Source organism: Uloborus diversus, chromosome 4 (assembly GCF_026930045.1).
Source record: "Uloborus diversus isolate 005 chromosome 4, Udiv.v.3.1, whole genome shotgun sequence".
In the NCBI taxonomy this organism is placed as follows: Eukaryota; Metazoa; Arthropoda; class Arachnida; order Araneae; family Uloboridae; genus Uloborus; species Uloborus diversus.
Window position 1 is genome coordinate 45,246,826 of NC_072734.1, and position 19,394 is coordinate 45,266,219.

Here is a 19,394-nt window from a genome sequence, read left to right on the forward strand (position 1 = left end):
TCTCTATTTTTTGACTTTCAAGGGACCGCAAAAAAAAAAAAAAAAAATGTTCTGAAGTAGAATGTGTTCTTAAGCAGAATTTTTCTAATGCTACAGTGGGGGGTCTGGGACCGTGAAAAGTTGTCTTTAAACAGAGAACCGACTGTACTTATTGTGAGATTGCATTTATGGGCCGCATCCTGAAGGAAGGCCCCCCCCCCCCCCCCCGAATTCAGTATTTTGGAAGTTCTTTTGTTATTACTTGTTTTTATCTTACTTTTACTGCATACTGTTAATAAAACAGAAAAAAATAACACTTACTCCACTCTATTTTATTTCCTGCACTACTTGTGGTTGAAAAAAAATTGTTTGCTTTGAAAAATATATAATGTTACATTTATTTCTAACAGAAAACGGGTGTATCTTTCAAAGTTAATCATTTTGTAAGACTATGTAATCAACTTCTGAAAAGTGCAAATTAAGTGCTTTGAATAATTTCAACTGTTCTAGAGTCTTTGAAAATCATTTAAGTTTCTGAAATTCCTTGAAAAGTTTTCGAATTTTTTCTCTTATCAAGAAAATAAAGTATGAATTGTCCAAATGGCCAGAATATTACTCTTTCATTCTTATTTTCTGAATATCTACACCATTTCTTTCAAACCATTTTATACAATTTTTATACTGTAGGGCATTTGATGGAAAGGGGGGGGGGGGATGTTGGGGAAGGTGATCAAAAACAAACTACACTAAAAGCTGCTTTTCCTCTGTCAATTAATGTCAACGATTTGTCGAGCAAGCAATTTTTATTTTGATTGACCTTGATCTGCAAAAGAATGCATAACTATTAAAGACTTTGTTTGCATATTTTTCTTCATACTTTTGTAGTCTCAGTTACCCCATATAAGGCCTCAAAATACAGATTTTTATATCTGTTTTTAAAAAACCCCGAACCCCCTGAAATTATGGATGTTCTACAGCTAACTTAAGGGGACACTCTCCTGTTATCCTTACCACTACAAGGTGAATAAAAAAAATAATAAGAAATAAAAATAAAAAGAGTCCAACAGTGGAATCATTAAAATTCAAAACAAAAACATCTTCTATGTTAAATATTTTTATGCGTATGTGTGTATCTATATGTATCTATGTGTGTGTGTTAGGGCAATGGGCAAATCCGGGCCCCTCCCGAAAAAATTTCTGGATACGGCCTTGATTGCATTCCTACTTTTTCTCCACAAACATTTATCATATGCGTCACCAATAAATTTAATTGTATTATAGTGTCTAGTAACCTGTTATACATTACGTTAGTAAGCCAAATCTGTCAGGACCTCTTATTCAGATGAGCAAAAGTTCAGGCAATTGGACTTCAGGGATGCTTTTAACTGTCAAAATATATACTTTTATTGTAGCAAAGGTATATTTCAATGGTATTTAATAGGGAATAAAAAGTGATTGAAAAAATATGGTATGCAATAATTATCCTTCACTCTTTAGACTAAAGACATAAAATTGTCTTCACCTTAATTTTCCCTTTTCTCCTAAGTCCTTATTCCCTTATATGTTAGGGTAATGTTTTCGATTTTGAGTGCTTAATCTTTGAAAAAAAAAAAAAAAAAAACTGAAAGGAATAGAATGCTTAATTGATTGGCATTTGATAATTAGCACACTACCCTACTTTAATTAAAAAATGAAATGTTTTATTATTATGCTGCTTTTTAACTTAAATTTCACCTTGTATGTGATGTACCTTAACTTTTGTATTGAATTTTAGTGCACCAGCCATTACCTGTGGAGAGTCATTTAAATTTTTCTGATGCAGAAGATTTTCTGGAAGATTCTGATGTGCAGTAAGTCTGTTTTTTGTTGTTTCTTTGTTACCTTAAAAATCTTCATCATTTTAGATTAATTGTCAACTGAAGCAAAAATAAAATTATTTTTTATTGCTGAGTTTCAAACTTTAAACCTATATTAACTGTTTAGCATATTTATTAGGAAAGACAGTTTCCTTTCTACATCTATTTTCTGAGAAAATAACCTATTATTTTATCTCTTTTGTTGAGAAAAATATATATAAATTGGAAACTGGACAATAATTTACTTTCAAGTTTAAAACTCCTCATGAAATCCAAGGGTACCCCCCAATGAGAAAAATACCCTTCAAAACACCCCCCCCCCCTCCCATAAAATTTCAATGGCGCAGTCTGCACCCTGACCCACCTTAGGTGGGCACCCCTGTGTAATCTCCTTTTTTCACCCTTCATCTCTCCTTCACGAGAAAGGAGCGAATAATAACAGATAATTCTCATACTGAAGAATTCTCCAATCCAAAATATAAAGGGGAAAGAATAAAGATTCAGAGAATATGGTGTGATTTATTGATTGAAAGATGGAGCTGAAGCACTTGCACAAATGAATACCCTTAGTTTTATTTATCAACTTTCTTAAAACTCAATAGTACTGGAGTGTTAGGACGTTGTTATATTTATGTACATTAGGGGGAGGGCGGGCGAAAAAAAATCAAAACTGTGCAGAGCACTTCACCTTAATGCGGGAAACTTGTAACTCCCTAACACTAATTACTATGCAAAACTTTCTTGACTCTGAGTTTTTCGGTTCTGATAAGAGGTTTCAATTTTCATAATTTTTAGAGAAAAAAATCAAACTAAGAGGATATTTATAAAATATTTTAAATTTCGCAGAACATTTAATCTTTATGCGGGAATTTTGAATCTTCCAAACGCAAACTACTATGTAAAATTACAAACCTGTCAGATAATTTTATCCACTCGGCAAAAAGCCCGAATTTCAAGAATTTTCTTTTAAAGTCCTTAATTATGAGTTATACATAACAAAATATTTACATAGTAATATGGTGCAATATTTCAAACTTTTAACCACCTCAAAGACCACCCCTCGAAACTGAATTGGGCTCTAGTTTGTTGTTTATGTGGGGAAAATGATAAGGAAGTCACACTATTTAAATATTCTTTGTTCTTTGATAAGTGTATATGTACTCTGCTCACTCTTTTTACTGTTATTATTTTAGGGAAACAAAGAACTCAGTGCTGGAAGAAGGTTAGTATATATAATTATTAAGTATTTTGGGCATTAAGTAAATTTATTTATATGTATATGTTTTTTCCAACCAGTTAGGTTGAAAGTTCTTCCAACTCACATGGAAAGTGAAAAAGTTATGTTAAAAATGTTTTTATAACAATACTTTTCTGATCAATAATGAATTGCTTCCAGTATAGTATGCAATATGCATATATTTTTAATACTATTTAAAAGAGAAAAATATTAGTTCTTAAATCCACTGGAAAATTGGAATCCACTTATTTGAACCAAATCTTAAAAAACCAAGCCAAAACCTAAGGAATAATATTATTTGCTTATTGAAACTCAAAATCTGTTTAATCAAACCAAGAAAATGAGAATAAATAAGAAAAAAAGACCTTAACTGCTGGCTTGAAGCAGGTTTCAAGTGAGTCAGCAGAAAAATTAGGGTATTTAAAGTTAGTTACGATTTTTGTAATTTTCAATTAAGCCCAGTAATATTTACAAGGAAAATATTTAGCAAATTGCCACAGCATGGAGAGGCTGTTCCTGCAAAGATCAAAGTTCAGTGAAATTTCAAATGTATTCAGTTTAGTTAGCACATACAATTAAATAATCAGCATATAGCTCAATGAATAAAATGTAATTTTTTTCAAAGAAAAAAAAAATCTTTATCTGTAAAATACGTAATTTAACATTTCATTGGAATTTTTAATAGCTGTTAAGTACTAGATCTTTTTTTCTTTTTCCCCTCTCTCCCATTTTTAGTTGCTTCTGGTTATTGAATTGAATCAATACTGACTGGAAGGAATGTATGTAAAGCATATTAGTCTGAACACCTTGTGTGTGTGAACAAGTCCAGAAAGATTCTTTGCTTTATTTTAATTTATTTCTCAATGAAATAGTTTTATAACCAGTAATATTTCTTCTTTGTATGATCATCATGCATGTAGGCCTCACAATGATTATAATAGCATTTTAATATGTTATGCATAGCATGTTCGTTTATGCCACACGTGTCCTGGTCTTGTAATTGGAACAGGCGGTTATTAGGATCGGTCTTGATGTGGTCCTATTAACCATATTAGACTGTATATTAATACTAAGTATGACTGTATATTACAAATCTATAAAAATAGTAATATAGTGCCATGTGCGAAAGCATTGAAATGTTTCTATTTTGTGACCAGACTATCTCTAACTTCATTATTAATACTCGAGTCTTGTGATCTGGTACAGGGTGGCGACAGATCAGGGAGATCAGGGAAAAGTCAGGGAACTTTATTAATCAGGGAAAAGTCAGGGAAATATCAGGGAATTTTAAAAAAATAACAAAAAATCAGGGAAAATTGATTTTTTGAAGAAATTTTTTTTTTTTTTTTTTTGCTTTACAAAGTTAAGTACTCTTAATTCCCTACGCATTTTCCGCCAATTATCTGTTCAAAAAAAAGTAAACTTAATGAGGTGCGATTATACTGCCGCATATTTGTGCATCTTTTTTAGTCAACGTCACAGTATTGAATCTTACTTATTAACCACAGGATGAACTTCCTAAGATTGCTTTTGTGTCTGTTAGGTTGTTTATTTTACATAGCTTGAAATTTCCTTTTACGCTTTCAATGCTACGTAAAATAAACAACCATACAGGCAAAGAGGAAGCCTTCAATTATGCCTTTGCTCGTTTGCCTTTATTCCATTGTCTCGAAGTAATTAGTTTACTGTAATCACGATTTCAAAAAGAAATCTTTGGTTTTTGAATTAATACTGATAAAAGCTTGAAAGTTATTACTTTTTCGCGTTTTTAATTTAATTGCTAAAATTGAACTTTCAATTAAAAAACCTTTGTTTTTGCCGTTATACTATTTGTTGTCACCGCAGATTATAAAGGTTTTCTTTTCTTCAGACTTTAGTGATTCTTTAACTTTATAACCAAGTTGTATTCTTCTTTTATATATTTTGAAATTAACTAATTGCTTTTTTTTTTCATTTTTCCCCCCTTGCATTTCAAAGTTGTTTGTTACAAAAGCAATCGAAGATTTTTTCTCGTTACATACTGAAATCATTTGAAATAGAGTTAACTTGTGTACTTAAGTAAATATGTTTTTTTTTTTTTTTATTGTTAAAATGCTGTATTCATCCTTTAAAAACCTATGTTCTTGATTAGAGAAAAGCTCCCTATGAATGTTTGTCAAATGGTTTCATCTGTTTTGCATAAATATGTCAATTAGTTATATAAGAAAAACTGCATTACTTCTATTCTTTCACTATTACTTGTTATTCTTGCAACAATAGGGAAGTTGCAACCTATTAAATGTTCATATTTTGGCTATTGCATATTGTTAATTGACCCTCAAAACTAAAAAATTCACCATCGCCGAATTTTAAAACACCGTGGTTGATTTTTAATGAATTTTTAAAAATCCACGCGCAAAAGTGCGCTTTTCTGAAACGTCACGAGCTTACGTCACAGGGCGCGAATGGGCAGCCTTCCGCCGAAGATCCCTTGTTTTCGCTAGGGACATTTTGAGCGCGCTTATATTTTTATTTTTTAGAAATTCAATAATCCTTTTGAACACACTATGGAGGCCGGATTCGTTAAAGCACAATCTAAGTAATCTTCCTCAAATAATATCAATGGTGATATTCGAATATTTCCGAGAGGATGAGAGGTTTAATATTCCAGAAACGCGAGGAGTTTAATGCGAGGAGATAAGCCTTTTACGTTTCATCTTCGAAGTCGAATGCACGTTCTTCGGTTTCTCCCATGACATGGGAACCGGTTCGCTAGCGTTTCTCTCCTATCGGACGTCACTTCCTATGCCATCTGACGTCACAGGCGCTTGAACTTTAAAAATTAATTTAAAAAAAAACTGCTTATCGTATCGCAAAATTTTTTTCACCTATGATGTTCATACATGTTACTCTATCATATAAAAATAAAATTGAAAAATCGAAAACTTCGCTATTACTATACTGTTTGAAAACTTAGGTCAAAATAATTTCAATTACTTTTTAGTTCTATCATAAATACATATGTTTTTAAAAGTAATTTTAATAGTTTCTTAAAATTCTTATGCTAAGTGGTTTCTCGATGTAAAGTTTTTTTTTTTTTTTAATTTTCTATAATCTTTCCATTGTATAAAAATTTAATATACTGTTTTGTAGGTTATTCCCCCCCCCCCCAAAAAAAAAAAATAATCTTGTTTTTTTTAACCATTTTATTAAAAAAAGTAGCATCTTTTTAAAACATATCATTAATTCAACAACTTTACATAACTTAGAACGTTTAAAATACTGCATTTTATACAAACATACAATGGATTTCAAGTAAAGCAAAGAAAGAAAACCATTATCACTGGTAACGTAAATCAGGGAAATTCGGTGAACTTAATCAGGGAAATCAGGGAAAAGTCAGGGAACTTTTTTCACAGTTCCTGTCGCCACCCTGTGGTAGGTAAAATCAGGGCCTGATTAGCCAAAAGGCTTGTGAAGCTTGAGTTTCCCCTCAGAACTTTAGGGGGCCTAAATATAACTGTAAAACTGTGCTTAGCAATTCCAGTTTCTGCTTTTAACTGTTTTTTAAAGGGATTGCAATCATTAGAACTTGCTAAACAGAAATGTTTGAAAGAATTAAATAATTATAGAAAGTGAGGTCGCATTTGATGTAGCCATAAGCTAGATTTTCAAATGTGGGACTTGATTCAACTCTGTTACAATGTACTTTTATGGCATTTAATTTCTTTTGTGAAGTGTCAAATATGATTCAGCATGATATTACCCATATTGCTGAGAATTCAATTGCAACATATGTGGATGTCTCAATTGCCAAATCGATGAACTCCACTTTCTTGAAAAATCCTTATTTCTGCTTTAATAGTGCTTTATCAATGCTTAGCATATGAATTTATATTAATGTTTTTGTTCAGTACCAGACCATGTGATGGCAGAAAATGCAACACGAGGGCCTATTTATTCCTATGAGTAACCCCATCTTCTTCATAACTTTTCTCTACTTTTTGTTTTATAGAGTTAATCGATTTGGCAAGTGGCATCCATGTAATAAGCAAAATTTCTGTCAGTCGGTAAGGTAGAATCAACTTTAATCTGAATTTTGCTAAGCCACTTAGCATTAGTCAGTGTTGCATCAATGTGCATAAAATGTTTAGAAAAAATTTCCATAACAAAAAGTGGGTGCCCCAAAATGAGACCGAGCTTCCTTTTATTTTAGAGATAAAAATGTATTCAGTATTAGCATAAATGTATTATTTTTGCTATCTTGGTCTTCATTTCAGCCTGGAAATTTTATGAGTGAGAGATGTAGAGAGAGAAATCTCATCAAGGGATTTTGAAGGGAGCAGAAAAGGGTTGTAGAAATACATTGCATTTTATAGTCAAATGCTTGTGTAAAAACAGTAGCAAATCCATTATTCAAAGCTGTATTCAAATGCAATTTCTTACTTTCTAGAGCTTTCTCATGCTAGACAGAGGAGTTTGGCGGAAATTAAACAACTTGAGAATGAGATCCCAAAAATGCAAACTCTTGTTGAGTGTGTAACTGGTAAGTTACATGAAAAATTCACAAAAATATTTCACAATTTTGTTTTCTTTTTTGAATGTGCAGTTTTTTTTTTTTTTTTTTTTTTTCATTCAGTTATGAGCAATTTAGATTTTTATGAATTTAAGAAATATTTCTCAAAATTTTTGTGCTTTGTATGGTTCTAAAAGTAGTATCTTCTAAAAAGTTTTAAATCCTTAATTTCAAAATTCACCCCTTCAACAAGTAGGAAAACTTTCAAATCGTGTTTTTCCTACTTGTTGAATTGTGTGAAATTTTTCTATTTGAAACATAGTTTTCTACACTCAGTTTATTTATGTATACAGTGAAGCACCGTTTATATGTTTTTGAAGGGTCTGTAAGAAAAAAAAGCTTACAAATGAAAAAACGTATTGTTACAAATCCTGTAAATAGTAATTATTGTAGTAACGTAACCTGTAAATAGTTTCCCGTAATGAATATACAACCCCTTTTTCATATGGCTAAAATATACGACCCCTATTCCCTTTTTGTTCATTGATAAAATTTGATAACGGTCAACGCATTTCGAGAAGCGTGTGGAATATTTGAGAAAATTCTTTTCGGTGTATTTAAGCCGTTAGCGATGGATAAACAGTGAGTTTCGGTTGATATTTCGAACTGAGAACATTTCGCTCTGTTTATAGCGAGGCATTTTGCTGTGTTGTTTTCGTATTTGGAAGTAAATACGGGTGTAAACGTTGAGTTTACGGTGTTGTGTGATAATTGCTTAATTGCTGATGAATAATTTAGCAGTTGTTGAAGATCTTTCCTGTACATAGTGTAAATAAATTTCCTGTGTTTTTATCAAGAACTGTGTCTTCATTTCAAGAAAGTGGAAGTCGCACCGAATCCGTTACAGTATATTAGGTACTGTAAACTGTTAGGCTACTTTGGCCCTAGGATCCTTCTTTGACCCAAATGGAGAAAAAGATACAACGTCCTCTGTCAACCTTCAAGTCGCAATTTTTCCAATATATTTTGACAAATTCCACTAGTGAGCATCCCCAAGACCTCAATTATGTATACCAAGCAGTTCTATAGCTCTACTGAAGAAGCAGCACTAGTGATTCTGCGTTCCTTGTGCTAACATGTGCCTTCATAACCTTTCAAACTTCTAAATGTAGAAGCAGTTCTACACCAGCTAAGAGTTTCTTAAGTACCTATTTATGAGCACTATTTAATACTCTATGCCATACTTGTACTTCTCATTTATGTGTTGTTGTTTTTTAAATTGACAGTGACAACATATCTCTTACGTAAAAATTACGACCTACTTTGGCCCAGCATAAAAACTTGAAAAAATCCGCAAAACAGATTTGGAAAAGTCAAGAATAGCTAAAATTTAGACTCTAAACAGGAAAAACACAAGAAAAACCCTGGAATTCTTGGTAATGGATAAAGAGAGATATTGCAGACTGAATTCATTAGCGCTGAATTACATGGCTCATTATTGAAGATGAAGAGAAATTAAAAGTTGCAGGAGGTTTAGAAAAAGGTAAACCCAGTTGCATCTATTTCTTACAAATATTGTTAAAATTGTTGGAAAGATTACGGAATTTTATTATTCTAGAATGGAATGAGCTCTGGTGTCTAGGGATAGCTATTTATGCGAGAGAAGAAGGAGCTAATGTTGAAAGCAATGGAACGCACCAAAAAGTTTTGGAAGTGACTGAAAATTTAGGATCCTTTGTTTTACGAATGGTATTATCTTCAGTAAGTTACCGCCCTATAGCCTGGGCTAAGGCAGACGTACTTGAAATACACCGCCAGCTCAGTCATTCCAGCCGAGGACTGCAGTTGCATGCTTATTATCACTCATCAGCCCTGCATAGGAAGTTACTGAGCCGGAGGTGGAAAATCTCTTAAGGGAGCCAAGAGAGCCAAACAAACTGGTAGCTAAAATAGAATTAGCGCAGACCAGACGAGTGACCGAAGCAATGGTTTGATTCAACTCTAAGATTGAAGGCAAGGCATAGTATTTTCAGTAAGTTACCATCCTATAGGTTTTCCACATCTGGCTCAGTCACTTCCTATGCCGGGCTGATGAGTACTAATAAGCACAAAACTGAAGTCCTCGGCTAGAATGACTGATCTGGTGGTGTATTTCAGGTATTATCTTAATTAAATTATTCAGCTTCCAAAACTGATGAAAAGATGACTGTTCTCCGTCTATAATTTCTTAGACAATAACTAGGTATGCACATATATTTTTTAAAAAAATTAATACTTTTCCTTAAAACTAATATGTCTGACTCAAACTTCTTGTAAAATGTATTTTTCTTTTCAATAAACAGTTTTTTCTATGAAAACACGTCTTTCTTTGACTGTAGTTAGTTTTACGATGATTTTAAATAGGAAAAACCACTTTGGGCCAAAGTAACCCCAATGCAAGGGTAACATTGGCCCAAATAAAAAACAATAACAGATCTCTAGATGTGTAAAACAACTTTCTACAGCTTGGAAATATGAATAGTTATAAAATTATTGTGTGTGTGTGAGAGAGCGAGAGAAAGAGAAAAGAATGAGAACATTTCCAAAATCTGGGCCAAAGTAGCCCGCGTTTACGGTATAGGTTCAGTGTTTTTCAACCTTTTTCATGACACGACCCCCCTAGTATCAAAAAATATTTCGCGACCCCCCCCCCCCGACCTTTTTTATTTTATGTATGTTAAAAATATTTAATCCATACAAAAGTTTTAGGCGTTTGCGTTATTAGGATTCGAATATAAATATATAATTAAGTACGTAAAACAGTACAGGTTCCGAGTGCTACCGACAGATGGCACTGGTAGTCCCCCGCGCGAAAGGTCCACAGGTTTCGAGACGTTTCGTTACGCTTCGAGATGATTCTCGCTAGAATGCGCAGGCCTATAAAAGGGGCGGTCGGCTACGGCAGTTGCAGTTGAGTGCATGAGCGCAAAGCAAGTGAAATCGGAAGCAAGACCGCGATACGTGAAAACGATTCGGAAGTGAAACTACGGTGTTATACGGACTGTGTGTAAGATATCAAACACTTGTTTTACGTATTTATTTGTGTTGTTTGTTTTCATTGAAAATGGATAAATTTCTGAAAAGATCATCAGAACTATCAACGTCTAGCGGGAGTAGTGGAATAAAGAAAAAACGTCTTTATGACGAGAATTATTTGAAATTTGGGTTTACTGTGATTGACAATAAACCGCAGTGCGTAATTTGCTTTGAAATTTTGTCAAGAGAAAGCATGAAGCCATCGAAGTTGGTACGCCACCTAAACACAAAACATCCTAATGAAAAAAATAAACCCGTGGAATTTTTTGAGCGAAAATTAAAAGCTCTTGAACATCAAAAAACTGCTATAGGACAAATGTCCAACCTAAATGAGAAAGCGTTGCTTGCTAGTTATCGAGTAGCTTTTCGTGTGGCTAAAGCAGGAAAACCTCACACTATCGCCGAAAATTTGATTTTACCAGCGGCTTTAGATATAGCAGAGATTATGTTTGGCAAGCAAGAGATCGAAAAGCTCAAAAGTATACCTCTCTCTGACAATACTATTCAACGCCGGATAAGCAATATGGCGACTGATGTTCGTGATCAAGTCATAGAAAAAATAAAGAAAAGTTCTTTTGTGTCCTTGCAATTTGATGAATCAACGGATATTGCGGGTTGTGCGCAGTTTGGCCAGCGCCTGGATTTCGCCGCCCTCACATCTGCGTTGGAGCTTCGCTTCGGTGAGAAGTGCCAGAAAGATTTCAGCCGACTCCAGTTGAAGTCCCGTTTCCAGAGAACCGGAGAAACCCTGCAAGAGCTCGCGGCGGACATCGAAAGACTGTCTCATCTTGCTTTTTGCGACTGTCCTGCGGATGTTCGGGACAACCTGGCACTCAACTACTTCATCGACGGAGTTCGGAATCCTGAGATCCAGAAGGCCCTCCGGATGGCGAATGTAAACGACTTGAAATCCGCTTTGATGTATGCGATGAGATACGAGGCCGCCCAAGAAGCAACCCGTGTGGATCGCCATCTAATCCGGACTCGGGAAGCTGATGAGTCTGATTCCAGGTCGTCCCACCTCGCTGAACTTGAGAGACAACTCGGTGACTTGACAAGACATCTGAGCAGCATAACAGCCCAAAAGAAACAAGAGCAGAAGTGCTGGAAATGCGGTAGTGAAGGACACCTGCGAAGGAGTTGTCCGGCTCGCCAAGCTACGCGAGGGAAGGAAATCACCACCACTAAAGCTCTGCAGATTTCCTCTTCTAGTAGTGGCAGTGATGGACTTTTCATTTGCGCACATGTAAATGGGAACCCCTGCAGACTGATTGTTGACACTGGAGCCAATGTGACAATCATTAGGACAGATGTGGCTCGTGAATTTGGATTGAAACTGTTGTGGACATCGCCACGCGTAAGTCTCCAGACTGTGACAGGTGACAAAATTGAGATTGAGGGTAAAGTGGACTTGGAAATAGTGTTTGGGAATGCCACCTACCATCATACGGCATTCGTTGCTGATATCACGGACCCCTTCATTCTCGGATTGGACTTTTTGAAGAAATATGACTTCACTCTCGACTTCAAGACTAATGAGCTGCACTCGATGAGAGAAGACATAGCCGTTTTCCCTGCAGAGAGTGATGTAAAATCCGCTCATCAAATAATAGCTCAAACAGATTTATCGATTCCCTCAAGGTCAGAATCATTAATACCTGGCTCCCTTGAAGAAAGCAATAGTTTTCGATTTGGACTCATTGAATACCCTAACCTAAGCAATAGCCTAAAAGGAGTACTGGTAGCATCTACGCTTGTGGACCTTTCTAAGGATGTAATTCCTGTGAGAGTCGCCAACGTGAGTGAAAGGCCAAGGAATATCCGGAAAGGTGAAGTGTTGGCAACTTGTACTCCAGTAAACTGCATCATTAGAAGAATCAATTCCCCTGAGACTGTGTCTTCTGAGTCCTTGACGTCGAAGTTAATTGGGAGTGCGCCATTATCGAAAGATCAAAGAACTGCTGCGGAACAATTGGTGGACGACTTCAAGCATCTGTTTTCATCTACATCGGAGGATGTTGGCCGTACGAATTTAACGCAGCATAGGATTGACACTGGAGAACACCTCCCTATTAAACAGCATCCAAGACGACTACCGTTTGCCAAGAAGGAAGAGGTTGAGACACTCCTGAAAGAGATGAAGGAGAATGATGTAATCGAACCGTCATCCAGTCCTTGGGCCTCTCCCATCGTCTTGGTCCGAAAGAAAGATGGCTCCACCAGATTTTGTGTCGATTACCGACGACTGAATGAAATCACCAAGAAAGACAGTTACCCTCTTCCACGGATCGACGACACCTTGGACACTCTTTCCGGACACAAGTGGTTTTCGACCCTGGACTTGAAGAGCGGCTACTGGCAGGTTGAAATACACCCTGATGACCGAGAGAAGACAGCGTTTACAACTGGACAAGGCTTATGGCAGTTTAAAGTGATGCCCTTCGGCCTCTGCAATGCACCAGCTACGTTCGAGCGTCTTATGGAGACAGTGTTAAGAGGACTTTCCTACGAATCCTGTCTGGTCTATTTAGACGATATCATCATCGTGGGACGCAGTTTCGAAGAACATCTGGCAAATCTTAGGAAGGTGCTGCAAAAGCTTAAGGAAGCCAATTTGAAGTTAAGCCCGTCCAAATGTAATTTGTTCCGCCGGGAAGTGAACTACCTTGGTCACATCATCTCTTCTGAAGGTGTACAAACCGATCCAGAAAAGGTATCTGCGGTCAGGAGTTGGAGTCATCCCGAAAACATCCATCAGCTGCGAAGTTTCCTGGGGCTCTGCACGTACTACAGGAAGTTTGTAAAGGGTTTTTCCAACATCGCACGACCTTTGCATAAGCTGACGGAGAGCAAGCAAAAGTTTGAATGGTCCACAGAATGCGAAGCTGCATTTCTACGACTGAAGGAGGCTTTAACATCAACGCCTATCCTCGCCTATCCTCAGCCTGAAAAATCCTTTATCCTGGACACTGATGCGAGCAACGAGGGCATCGGAGCTGTTTTATCCCAAGAAATTGACGGAAATGAACATGTCATCGCTTACTGGAGCAAATGCTTATCAAAGTCGGAGCGAAATTACTGCGTCACCAGAAAGGAGTTACTGGCCATAGTGAAAGCTGTAGAACACTTCCATCATTACCTCTACGGCCGAAAATTTCTGCTTCGGACAGATCATGCCTCGTTAACTTGGCTTTTGAACTTCAAGAATCCAGAAGGTCAGATAGCCAGATGGATACAGCGGCTCCAGGAATATGACATGGAGATCAAGCATCGAAAAGGGTTATCTCACGGTAATGCTGACGCTTTATCAAGGAGACCCTGTCCTGAGAACTGCCACTATTGTTCCCGAATCGAGAAACAGTATGGAACGACTAGCCCTACCGCCTATCAGGTGACAGTGACTCCAACATCATCAGAACCTGATCCATGGAGTGATGACCAAGTTCGAAAAGATCAACTTGAAGACCCCGACATAAAACCAATTTTAGAGTTCATGGAAAGTGATAGTCGACGCCCTAGCTGGCAGGACATTTCCATCTTCAGTCCTGCAACAAAAAGATACTGGGCTTTATGGAACTCACTCCATTTACGGAACGGCGTGCTACACCGGAAATGGGAATCTGACGACGGCAAGACATCTAGGTGGCAGTTACTACTTCCTCGATCCAGGATTTCAGATGTTCTGAAAGAAATACATAGTAGTGCGACTGGAGGACATTTTGGTGTCTTGAAAACTCTCAATAAAGTTCGGGAGCGCTTCTTCTGGAGCAAGGCGAAGGATGACGTGGAGAAGTGGTGCCATTCTTGTGACGCCTGTGCTGCTCGTAAAGGACCGAAGAAGAGAAGCAGAGGGAAGCTACATCTGTACAACGTTGGAGCTCCTTTCGAACGAATTGGATCGACATCCTGGGTCCTCTACCAAGAACTGCTGATGGGAACAAATACATTCTTGTTTCCATCGACTACTTCACCAAATGGCCGGAAGCATATCCCATTCCAGATCAAGAGGCTACCACCGTAGCAGAGACTCTAGTCCAACATTGGATCTCGAGATATGGAACACCTTTGCAGATTCATTCCGATCAAGGGAGGAATTTCATCTCTGCTGTGTTTAGGGCCTATGTCAAATTCTCAGAATTGAGAAAACTAGGACAACACCACTACACCCACAATCGGACGGCATGGTGGAGAGATTTAACCGCACAATCCTGAACAATCTCTCACTTATGGTATCCAGAAATCAACAGGATTGGGACAAGAAGCTACCTTTGTTCCTGCTGGCCTACCGCAGTGCTGTCCACGAGACTACCGGATATGCCCCATCTCAGATGCTCTTCGGACGAGAGCTTCGGCTACCTTGTGATCTCGTCTTCGGTCGTCCTCCGGATGCGCCTGCATCGCCTGAGGAGTACATCCAGGATCTCCAGGCCCGGTTGGAAGACGTTCATAACTTCGCACGAGAGCGAATCAACATCGCGGCGGAGAAGATGAAGACCCGATACGACACAAGGTCTACTGGACATGAATTCAACGAAGGCGACAAGGTTTGGTTATGGAATCCCATCCGACGGAAAGGTCTGTCACCCAAATTGCAGTCGCATTGGGATGGACCCTACAAAGTCCTTAACCGACTAAATGACGTCGTAGTGAGGATCCAAAAATCACCTAATGCAAAACCTAGGGTTGTACATTATGATCGGTTAGCCCCATACTATGGCCATAGTTCATGAGTATTACGTAAACAACCATGGTTGATAACATAAAAGTTGTAGATAATTTTTGCTTTTAATGTTTAGTAATATTTCTTGTTATTATTGTGTTTTCTGTATCTGTTAGTTATTAATTAATGTGTATATTTGTGAACATGTGCTAGAAGTTTGGCACCCTTTCTGGGGATTGTACTGCCCGGGACGTGCAGTCCTTAGGAAGGGGGCAATGTTACAAATCCTGTAAATAGTAATTATTGTAGTAACGTAACCTGTAAATAGTTTCCCGTAATGAATATACAACCCCTTTTTCATATGGCTAAAATATACGACCCCTATTCCCTTTTTGTTCATTGATAAAATTTGATAACGGTCAACGCATTTCGAGAAGCGTGTGGAATATTTGAGAAAATTCTTTTCGGTGTATTTAAGCCGTTAGCGATGGATAAACAGTGAGTTTCGGTTGATATTTCGAACTGAGAACATTTCGCTCTGTTTATAGCGAGGCATTTCGCTGTGTTGTTTTCGTATTTGGAAGTAAATACGGGTGTAAACGTTGAGTTTACGGTGTTGTGTGATAATTGCTTAATTGCTGATGAATAATTTAGCAGTTGTTGAAGATCTTTCCTGTACATAGTGTAAATAAATTTCCTGTGTTTTTATCAAGAACTGTGTCTTCATTTCAAGAAAGTGGAAGTCGCACCGAATCCGTTACAGTATATTAGGTACTGTAAACTGTTAGGCTACTTTGGCCCTAGGATCCTTCTTTGACCCAAATGGAGAAAAAGATACAACGTCCTCTGTCAACCTTCAAGTCGCAATTTTTCCAATATATTTTGACAAATTCCACTAGTGAGCATCCCCAAGACCTCAATTATGTATACCAAGCAGTTCTATAGCTCTACTGAAGAAGCAGCACTAGTGATTCTGCGTTCCTTGTGCTAACATGTGCCTTCATAACCTTTCAAACTTCTAAATGTAGAAGCAGTTCTACACCAGCTAAGAGTTTCTTAAGTACCTATTTATGAGCACTATTTAATACTCTATGCCATACTTGTACTTCTCATTTATGTGTTGTTGTTTTTTAAATTGACAGTGACAACATATCTCTTACGTAAAAATTACGACCTACTTTGGCCCAGCATAAAAACTTGAAAAAATCCGCAAAACAGATTTGGAAAAGTCAAGAATAGCTAAAATTTAGACTCTAAACAGGAAAAACACAAGAAAAACCCTGGAATTCTTGGTAATGGATAAAGAGAGATATTGCAGACTGAATTCATTAGCGCTGAATTACATGGCTCATTATTGAAGATGAAGAGAAATTAAAAGTTGCAGGAGGTTTAGAAAAAGGTAAACCCAGTTGCATCTATTTCTTACAAATATTGTTAAAATTGTTGGAAAGATTACGGAATTTTATTATTCTAGAATGGAATGAGCTCTGGTGTCTAGGGATAGCTATTTATGCGAGAGAAGAAGGAGCTAATGTTGAAAGCAATGGAACGCACCAAAAAGTTTTGGAAGTGACTGAAAATTTAGGATCCTTTGTTTTACGAATGGTATTATCTTCAGTAAGTTACCGCCCTATAGCCTGGGCTAAGGCAGACGTACTTGAAATACACCGCCAGCTCAGTCATTCCAGCCGAGGACTGCAGTTGCATGCTTATTATCACTCATCAGCCCTGCATAGGAAGTTACTGAGCCGGAGGTGGAAAATCTCTTAAGGGAGCCAAGAGAGCCAAACAAACTGGTAGCTAAAATAGAATTAGCGCAGACCAGACGAGTGACCGAAGCAATGGTTTGATTCAACTCTAAGATTGAAGGCAAGGCATAGTATTTTCAGTAAGTTACCATCCTATAGGTTTTCCACATCTGGCTCAGTCACTTCCTATGCCGGGCTGATGAGTACTAATAAGCACAAAACTGAAGTCCTCGGCTAGAATGACTGATCTGGTGGTGTATTTCAGGTATTATCTTAATTAAATTATTCAGCTTCCAAAACTGATGAAAAGATGACTGTTCTCCGTCTATAATTTCTTAGACAATAACTAGGTATGCACATATATTTTTTAAAAAAATTAATACTTTTCCTTAAAACTAATATGTCTGACTCAAACTTCTTGTAAAATGTATTTTTCTTTTCAATAAACAGTTTTTTCTATGAAAACACGTCTTTCTTTGACTGTAGTTAGTTTTACGATGATTTTAAATAGGAAAAACCACTTTGGGCCAAAGTAACCCCAATGCAAGGGTAACATTGGCCCAAATAAAAAACAATAACAGATCTCTAGATGTGTAAAACAACTTTCTACAGCTTGGAAATATGAATAGTTATAAAATTATTGTGTGTGTGTGAGAGAGCGAGAGAAAGAGAAAAGAATGAGAACATTTCCAAAATCTGGGCCAAAGTAGCCCGCGTTTACGGTATAGGTTCAGTGTTTTTCAACCTTTTTCATGACACGACCCACCTAGTATCAAAAAATATTTCGCGACCCCCCCCCCCCCCCCCCGACCTTTTTTATTTTATGTATGTTAAAAATATTTAATCCATACAAAAGTTTTAGGCGTTTGCGTTATTAGGATTCGAATATAAATATATAATTAAGTACGTAAAACAGTACAGGTTCCGAGTGCTACCGACAGATGGCACTGGTAGTCCCCCGCGCGAAAGGTCCACAGGTTTCGAGACGTTTCGTTACGCTTCGAGATGATTCTCGCTAGAATGCGCAGGCCTATAAAAGGGGCGGTCGGCTACGGCAGTTGCAGTTGAGTGCATGAGCGCAAAGCAAGTGAAATCGGAAGCAAGACCGCGATACGTGAAAACGATTCGGAAGTGAAACTACGGTGTTATACGGACTGTGTGTAAGATATCAAACACTTGTTTTACGTATTTATTTGTGTTGTTTGTTTTCATTGAAAATGGATAAATTTCTGAAAAGATCATCAGAACTATCAACGTCTAGCGGGAGTAGTGGAATAAAGAAAAAACGTCTTTATGACGAGAATTATTTGAAATTTGGGTTTACTGTGATTGACAATAAACCGCAGTGCGTAATTTGCTTTGAAATTTTGTCAAGAGAAAGCATGAAGCCATCGAAGTTGGTACGCCACCTAAACACAAAACATCCTAATGAAAAAAATAAACCCGTGGAATTTTTTGAGCGAAAATTAAAAGCTCTTGAACATCAAAAAACTGCTATAGGACAAATGTCCAACCTAAATGAGAAAGCGTTGCTTGCTAGTTATCGAGTAGCTTTTCGTGTGGCTAAAGCAGGAAAACCTCACACTATCGCCGAAAATTTGATTTTACCAGCGGCTTTAGATATAGCAGAGATTATGTTTGGCAAGCAAGAGATCGAAAAGCTCAAAAGTATACCTCTCTCTGACAATACTATTCAACGCCGGATAAGCAATATGGCGACTGATGTTCGTGATCAAGTCATAGAAAAAATAAAGAAAAGTTCTTTTGTGTCCTTGCAATTTGATGAATCAACGGATATTGCGGGTTGTGCGCAGTTTGTAGCTTTTGTGCGTTTTGAATCCAATGAAAAATTAATTGAAGAAATACTATTTTGCAAGACACTTCCCACAAATACTACAGGTCAATGCTTGCATGACATATTCATTGAAGCTACGCAAGATATGAATATCGATTGGGCACAAAAATGCATTGCTATTTGTAGTGACGGAGCAAAAGCCATGACTGGTGCGAAGAGTGGATTTATTGCTAGACTGAAAGAACAGATGCCAAACGCTTGTTGGATGCACTGCTTTCTCCATCGCCAAGCTCTTGCAGCCAAAACCTTGCCACAAGAATACAGTCAAGTTCTACATATTATTATTAGTATTGTAAATTCTATTAAAGGAAAAGCGTTGCAGACTCGATTGTTTCGACTCATTTGTGATGATATGGGGGCTCTCCACCGAAATTTGCTTTACCATACAGAGGTTAGGTGGTTATCGAAAGGCAAAGTACTGACCAGAGTTATGGAACTTCGCGCTGAACTATTAGTATATTTACAGCAAGCCAAGTCACATTACTCTGA

At 37.1% G+C, this 19,394-nt stretch overlaps 1 protein-coding gene across 1 annotated transcript in view; it reads left to right on the forward strand.

Annotated features, from left to right (window-relative positions):
* The window catches only part of LOC129221519 (microspherule protein 1-like), an 83,203-nt gene that overhangs the window by 56,474 nt on the left and 7,335 nt on the right, over positions 1-19,394 (forward strand). The window contains 3 exon segments of the mRNA XM_054856011.1: positions 1,754-1,829; positions 3,029-3,057; positions 7,505-7,597. Of these exon segments, the coding sequence (XP_054711986.1) occupies positions 1,754-1,829; positions 3,029-3,057; positions 7,505-7,597 (198 nt within the window).